The following is an 8,094-nucleotide window of genomic DNA, read 5'->3' on the forward strand; positions in this document are numbered from 1 at the left end:
GGCAAATCCACTTGCCTCCCTTGAGTATCACCTTCCCATCCCTGTTGCGGGACCTCCAGGATTTGGAGAGGTCCAGTGTGCTGATTCTGTTCCTTCTTCTTCTTCTTCTTTTTTTTTAAAATAAATTTATTATTTATTTATTTTTGGCTGCGTTGGGTCTTCGTTGCTGCGCGTGGGCTTTCTCTAGTTGCGACGAGCGGGGGCTACTCTTCATTGTGATGCGTGGGCTTCTCATTGCGGTGGCTTCTCTTGTTGCAGAACATGGGCTCTAGGCACATGGGCTTCAGTAGTTGTGGCACACGGGCTTCAGTAGTTGTCACTCACAGGCTTAGTTGCTCCGCGGCATGTGGGATCTTCCCGGACCAGGGCTCGAACCCATGTCCCCTGCATTGGCAGGAGGATTCTTAACCACTGTGCCACCAGGGAAGCCGCCGTTCCTTCTTGAACAGGCCATGTTTGAACATCCAACGAAGACACTGGCTTATAAGCAGTTTTAACATCAGCCATTCTGGTGTGTGTCTAGTGACATCCCATGATGATTTTACTTTGCATATCCTTGAGGAGTGATGACATTTAACACATCTGCACTTACTTATTTGCCATTTGGTGATCTTAAGTGCTTATGTAAGTCTCCCTCCACCTTTTAATTGATTTGTTGTTTTACTGACTTGAAGGATTCTTTTTATCCTTTCTTTGTGAATCCTTTGTCAGGTTTATGTAAATATCTTCTCCCAGCCTTCTTGCTTTTTCACCACCTTCATGGTGTCATTTGATGATCAGAACTTTGTACTTTTGATGAAGTCCAACTTAATAATAACTTTTTATTTTCTGTTTAATGTCTTCTGTATACTAAGAAATGCTGCCTACCCCAATGCTGTGACAATAATCTCCTAAATTTTCTATTTTTTTTTTTTTTTTTTGCCCGTGCCGCACGGCTTGTGGGATCTCAGTTCCCCAACCAGCGATCGAACCTGTGCCCCCTGCAGTGGAAACAGAGTCTTAACCACTGGACCACCAGGGAATTCCCCATATTTTCTTCTAGAAGTTTGATAGTCTTTTCTCAGCTCACTGCACCTGCAGGGGGTCTTCTTGTAAAAATTCACTAATAGCAACGTTAATGGTAATGAGAACAACAACAACAGCTAATATTTATTGAGCTTACACAACATTTCAGATATACGTTCAAGGAGCTTACATGTACCAAACTCATTTAATCACCACAACAGCAGTATTGGGTAGGTGTGATTATCCCCATTTCACAGATAATGCACAGGGAGTAATAGCTAATTTTCTCAGTGCCTCACAGGGAGTAAAGAGGTGGGACGGTGATGGAAACAGGTAGGGGTATGTACCACGAGAAAAGCTCTCCCACATATGCTCCATTAGCAGAGTTTTACCTTAGAACAAATCTGAAATATGACAGAGATGAAATGCTATTGGAAGGTTTCTACGCATTCAGGAAACTAACCTATCCAGTAGAAAATAGTCTACAACTGAGTATGTTGTGATCGATAAGAAAAAGTGATCTCTCCAATTCTCCAAATTCACCTCTTATATGACTTCTGATATTCTATAAGCAGAAGAGGGACCAGTGAAGGCTTTCTTGCATTAAGTCTTATCACGGATTTTCCTCTTGTCGTGGAAGAAATGAATGTTGAATAGAGGCCTCTGTATGCTCTTTGTACCCAAAAGGTTTCTCAACAGCATGAATTCTCTGATGTTCTGGAGGATGGTTTACACGTTTACATGCCTTTCCACATTCCTTACACTCTGAGGGTTTCTCACCAGTATGAATTTTCTGATGCTGTGTAAGTTGATGGCCGTGACTGAAGGCCTTCCCACATTCTTTACACTCATAGGGTTTCTCCCCTGTATGAATTCGCTCATGTTTGACAAGGCTTGACCCATAAATAAAGGCCTTTCCACATTCCTTACATTTGTAAGGCGTTTCACCAGTGTGGATTCTCTCATGCTGAGTAAGGTGATAGCCACAGTTAAAGGCCTTCCCACATTCTGTACATTTATATGGCTTCTCACCCGTATGAATTCTCTCGTGTTTCACGAGACTCGAACCCCAACGGAAGGCCTTCCCACATTCCTTACACTCATGAGGTTTCTCACCAGTGTGAATTTTCTGATGCTGAGTGAGATAATTGACGCGAGTAAAGGCCTTCCCACACTCTTGGCACTCATAGGGCTTCTCACCGGTGTGAATTCTCTTATGTTGGACGAGGCTGGAACCACAGATAAAGGCCTTCCCACAGTCTTTACATTCGTAGGGTTTCTCACCACTGTGGATTCTCTTATGCTGAATTAGTTTATACACTCGGCTAAAGGTCTTCCCGCAGTCTTGGCATTCATAGTCTTTCTCACCGGTGTGAAATCTCTGATGCTGAGTGAGCTCATCGCCGCGTCTGAAGGCCTTCCCACAGTCTTTACATTCATAGGGCTTCTCACCCGTGTGAATTCTCTTATGAATAACGAGGCTTGAACCCCACCGAAACGCCTTCCCGCAGTCCTTACATTCATAAGGTTTCTCACCAGTGTGAATTTTTTGATGTTGAGTAAGCTGATTACCCCAACGGAAGGCCTTTTTACATTCTTTACATTCGTAGGGTTTCTCACCAGTGTGAATTTTCTGATGTTGAGTAAGTTGATAGCCTCGGCTAAAGGCCTTCCCACATTCCTTACATTCATAGGAATTTTCCCTGTTATGAAGTCTCTGATGTGGTCGAACGGAGGTATTTTCTCTGCAAGTGGGCGTTTTCCCACAGTTGATTTGATTGATATATCCCTCTTGTGGGGCCTGTGGTCCTTCAAACTCACCTTCACACATCCAGTCAAGGCCAAGGGATTTACTTTTTCTATTTGAGTTCTGTTTGGAAAAATTTATCTCATAAGTGCCCTTCTGTGTAGGTAAACTCTTGGTCTCATAGGGTGATTCCAAATCTGAAAAAAAACAAAACGAACAAAAATCCCAAAAACCCCAACATATTTTGTTTCTTTTTAAGAATACAAAAACAAACCTAATCACAAACTAAAACCTTCTCTAACAGAAATAAAACTTCTCCAGTGGGAAAAATATGAATCACCTAGGGCTCTTATTAAAATCTAGATTCCTCGTCTAGCATCACAATACTTAATGAGGAAACACTGGAGACATCCCTGCTAAAATCAAACAAAAAAGGCACTTACTATTAGCTCTACTATTTCCTACCAGCTGAAACAATTAAGCAAAAAAAAAAAATTAGAAGGACAAATCTCAAAAATGAAGATGAAAAATAGTACAATTTATAGATGTGATGACAAACCTGGAAAACCAAGAAAATCAAATATAGAACTACTGTAGGAAAATAAAAAGATACAGTTGGATAGTTGTGTATACACACAAAAACATAAGTAATATCATTAAAAGTAATTCTGGATACAAAGATCCAACATTCAAAAGATGTGTGTAGAATTAAATTTAATCATAAAAATTGTGAAACACTTAGGAGGAAATGTTTAGAAAAATCTGAGCATCAATAAGGATGCAAGGGGCTCCTCCCTGGTGGCGCAGTGGTTGAGAGTCCACCTGCCGATGCAGGGGACACGGGTTTGTGCCCCGGTCGGGGAAGATCCCACATGCCGTGGAGTGGCTGGGCCCGTGAGCCATGGCCGCTGAGCCTGCGCGTCCGGAGCCTGTGCTCCGCAACGGGAAGGGCCACAACAGTGAGAGGCCCGTGTACCGCAAAGAAAAAAAAAAAATAAGGATGCTAACTCAAGGGACTGTAAAACATCAAACATGTTTAAATTCATGAGTTCATTCAGATACTAAAAAATGTTAAATGGCCAACTTCGGAGCATGCTAGGAAACCAGCCCTTTGTTATTAAAAACAGGTAGTTTTTTTTCTTTAAAGAACAAAGTTTTCATCTTTCTTATCTAATATAAGCAGTTCCACTACACAACCAATTAGCAGGTGGATCACTTTCTCTTCAAATAATTATTTATAGTGAATAAATGAAGAGGCAATGATAGAATGCCACCATTTTGAACCCCCAATGAAATACTGAATCTGGGTACTGTCAGTGACTGCTAACACAGCATCAAAAGAGACATAAGCAGATATTGCTTCGTGATGGAAGAACAGGGAACCCAGGAAGCAGTATCACCAAAAAACAGATAAAAAGGAAAAAAGCATGTGAAGCTAGGATAACGACCAACTTTCAGAAACTACGAATGGCACAGGGTCCTGTTTTCTATGCCCTTGCTACTCAGTAGGGGTGAAACATGAGAGGGAAAACAAATTGAGAAGGGAATGGGGTGAAGATAAAGTTCAAGGTGGTGACTTCTTCCTCAGAGGCCTTGGGTCTGAGACCTTTGTAGGGAGCTCTGCAAACACCTCAGGGCTGCAGCCGCCCCTGCCCAGCTGGGCCGCTTGCGGTAACGAAGGCTTGCCTGAGCCGGGCTGGCTGTCGCTCTCCTCTGCACCACTTTCCTGTCTTTTCTCCTCAAGTATTGAAGCTCTCTCCCTTGCTTCCATAAGACAATTGTGTCTGTCTTAGAAATGAGATGTCTTGCTTTCAGAAAAAGAAATGCCACATGATGTAGAACTTAGGAGAAAACTGTTGGCTCAAGATTTTTTGATTGCGCTTTAGTCAAATTTGTAACAACCTAAAACTGATTTCAGGAAAAGAGAAAGGCCTGAAGGACAAACAGGAAACCAGATGGGTAGGGAAAAGGGCTATTTTATTCTATTCTATTCTAGTTTACTTTATTTTTAAAAAAAATTTAAAATTTTTATTTATTTTTATTTGTTTATTTTTTGGTCTTGTGTCGAGGCTTGCGGGATCTTAGGTCCCCGACCAGGGATTGAACCCGGGCCCACAGCAGTGAAAGTGCCGAGTCCTAACCACTGGACCACCAGGGAATTCCCGAAAAGGTCTTTATTTAAACTTCTGGAGGCAAGCAGAACCTGGCAGTTGAGAGTACGGATTCTGGGGCCAGAATTCTTAGGTTCCAGGTTTGCTTCTGCTTCCTTGGTTAAGTCACTTTGTGCCCCAGTATACTCATCTACAAATTAGACGTAATAATTTCCTAGCTCATAAACTTGTGAGAATGGAATGAAACGTATTTGTACATATACATACACACCAGGCTCAGAATGTTTTCTGGTGCAGAGCAAGCACAGTATTTATTAGCCATTAATATTATGGCTGTTATTTTGCTAATAGGAAAACAAGAAATTTCCTTACATATTTACAAGATATTATCAACCAATATTTCACTCAGAATTCATAGATTATAACTTTCAACCTCACTTCAGGTACAATGTGTAGAGAATGCAATATGCTCAGTGTGGTTTTACACAGATTCTGTTCATTCATCCCACCTCTACATCAAACATAGAGTCTGGTTTGCTAGAGAAAATCAAGTCACTGTGTAGAGCCATTTCCCCTAAAGGTGGGTCCCCAAAGTACCATCGACAGCAATTTGGGTGTAAACATAGGCTCACAGCATGAAGCTTGGTTTCTTTGAAGATGGTCATGAAATAAAATAAATACATTTATTCTAATAAATTAAATAACTCTCATCAGTCCTTTGGCCAGTAAGGAAGAGAGGTAATTACAGGAGGGGCCAGACAGAGGTGGGAAGATCACTGATGGATAAGGAGGTGAAGGTGCATATGTAACGCCCATTTCCAACTGGACAAAGCTCAAAACATCCCTTGGATGCAGGAAGAAAGAAATTCAACTAGTATCTTGAAAGGTGGTCCTAAAAGGAGAGAGCTGACTGTGCAGGGAGCAGAGTCCAGATTATCTGAGGCAGGCAACTTACCCAGGGAGACCAAGTTACTGTAGTTCTCCAACATCACGTCCCAGTACAGGTCTCTCTGCGTAGAGTCCAGACATGCCCACTCCTCCTGAGAGAAGTCTATGGCTACATCGGAGAATGTCACCAAACCCTGGAAATGCAAACCCACACGTCCCTGATGAAACGAAAGCACACAGTTTCCAGGTGGAAGAGTGGGGAGGAAGGGCTACACCGCTCTGTGCAGGGGTGGATACAGCGAGTAGAATTAAAAGCCTGTGATATGGGGAGGGGCCAGTGAGGACACGACTGGCTGAAGCCCCTCCTGCTGCAGGGGAAACCACCTACACCCTGGGGAAATTTTTTTTTAAATTTTCATTTATTTTATTTTTGGCTGTGTTGGGTCTTTGTTGCTGCACGCAGGCTTTCCTCTGGTTGTGGTGAGCGGGCGCTACTCTTCGTTGCGGTGCGCAGGCTTCTCATTGCAGTGGCTTCTCTTGTTGCAGAGCACGGGCTCTAGGCGCACGGGCTTTGTTGCTCCGCAGCATGTGGGATCTTCCCGGACCAGGGCTCGAACCCATGTCCCCTGCCTTGGCAGGCAGATTCTTAACCACTGCGCCATCAGGGAAGCCCATGGGGAATTCTTAATCATGCCAACCTGTCAGGAAATGGATAAACCAATCCCAGTTTTCCTCCGCTGCACAAGCGCAGAGCCTGCTAACGGGCCTGTCTCATGAATTCTCAGCAAGCATGGATTCCTACAGCATCCTTTTCTCTTTAAGGAGAAAGAAAAAAAATGCCTGGGGTTTACTTCCCAAATGTAATATAAGATCTTTTATCTTAGAAAATCGGGTTTGCATGTTTGAATGTTTTCAAGTCTCAGGTTCATCATTTTGCCAGGTTATCTTTTAAGCAGTCCACCTTTGTAATGACAAAAGCATTTTTTTATTCCATCGTAGGGAAGGATTAGATTTAATTATGATAGTCACACACTTAGGTTGAGCAAAATGTCTAAAGTTTCCCCAGTTCTAGGACTATATAATCATTTATTACTCTTGTATGAAATGACCTTCTTACCTGTTACCATCCACTAGCCTTGCCTTTTCTTTGCTCCTGATTTACAGGAAACTGGTATCAAATGATTCAGGAGCATTCAGACAGGTCTGTGCAAAACAAAATTTATCTCCCAGGTCCCCTGGTAGGAACATGATCTCTGAGTCCACAGGCCCTAATCACAGCTCTACGCAATTCTAAAAGCTTCGTAAAGTGTGAGCTTTCACTACACACTAAGACTGAGACCAAAGAATATGAATACTCCCTCTTATCTGCCTGGGAAAAAGATCAGTGGAGATGAGTGAAGAATTCTAGTTTTCTCGTGTGGTCAAATGGGACCAATGTCTCCAACTCATCAAATCGTAGACTTGACTCAAATATTTCTCCAAAGGTAGTTTCTGCTTCCATTGTTCCAATTACTCTTGACAAAAAAGTGAGTACATAAGAGATACTGAGTAACTAGCTCAAGGGTTAAGTGCACATTAGTCACAGAGGTGGGCAGTAGGTTATGTGGCGTTATCATTCACTGGAACAGGAAGAGTTGGGAAGCAGGTACTTGGATGGGACTCACTTGGGCAGGAGGCTTCATGATATTTCAGAGAAGTATCCACAGGACCTAAATACCACAATTCAAGAAGGAAAGAGAAAAACATACTTACGTGGGCCATGGTTTTAGAATTCAAGAACTGATCGGTCCTCTTGGGGCCTCCTTTACTGAAGACACAAAATCCAAAGAAGCCAGATCTAGACAAGGAAAAAGAGGCATTAAAATAACCCTCCTGGACCTCACCTTGTGCACCTGTTTCCTTGTCTGATGTTAATCTTTATCCTTTCCCTGTCATTAACTGTATCTGGGAGTAGAACAGCTCTCAGTGAGTTCTTCCTTCTAGTCCTGAATTATGAAAACTGAGGGTGGTTTTGGGAAACTCCTGAACTTGCAGTTGGTGTGAGAACTGAGGGGGGTCTGGTGTGGAGACTGCACCCTCAAACCTCACTGTCTGAAGTTGGCTAACTCTGGACAGAGGGACGGTGACCTGGACTGAGACTGGGTGTGTTTAGGGAGCTTAGTCTCACTCTGAGCACATCCTGTTCTCTTTGGTCACAGCATCCAGGGTGGGGAGAGGCTGCATCATGCACACTCGAGGTCTTCTGGCCTCTAGACAGTGTGATGTCAGTCAAGACTTGGCAGGTGGACAGTGTGGAGAAGGGACTGCCCAGGTAGCGTTTGGCACTCTGAATCCAGGAAAGCT

General features: G+C 43.0%; 1 protein-coding gene and 1 non-coding gene across 2 annotated transcripts; both read right to left on the reverse strand.

Annotated features, from left to right (window-relative positions):
- Positions 1-1,618: 1,618 nt before the first annotated feature.
- Positions 1,619-7,512, reverse strand: ZNF331 (zinc finger protein 331). The gene is made up of 3 exons (XM_007459033.1): positions 7,504-7,512; positions 5,819-5,945; positions 1,619-2,949 (listed from the first exon to the last, which is right to left on the reverse strand). The coding sequence occupies exons 1-3, from the start codon at positions 7,510-7,512 to the stop codon at positions 1,619-1,621; spliced, it is 1,467 nt and encodes a 488-aa protein (XP_007459095.1).
- TRNAE-UUC (transfer RNA glutamic acid (anticodon UUC)) lies at positions 4,838-4,910 on the reverse strand. The gene has a single exon. It is a non-coding gene; the product is annotated as a tRNA-Glu (tRNA).
- Positions 7,513-8,094: the final 582 nt, after the last annotated feature.

This window comes from Lipotes vexillifer, unplaced genomic scaffold (genome assembly GCF_000442215.2).
Source record: "Lipotes vexillifer unplaced genomic scaffold, Lipotes_vexillifer_v1.1 scaffold1280, whole genome shotgun sequence".
Taxonomy (NCBI): domain Eukaryota; kingdom Metazoa; phylum Chordata; class Mammalia; order Artiodactyla; family Lipotidae; genus Lipotes; species Lipotes vexillifer.

Excerpts from the sequence above, each read along its gene's own strand:
- ZNF331 (XM_007459033.1), bottom strand. Across the intron at positions 2,950-5,818 it reads CAGTAACTTGGTCTCCCTGG|ATTTGGAATCACCCTATGAG; the intron begins GTAAGTTGCCTG and ends GTTTTTTTTCAG.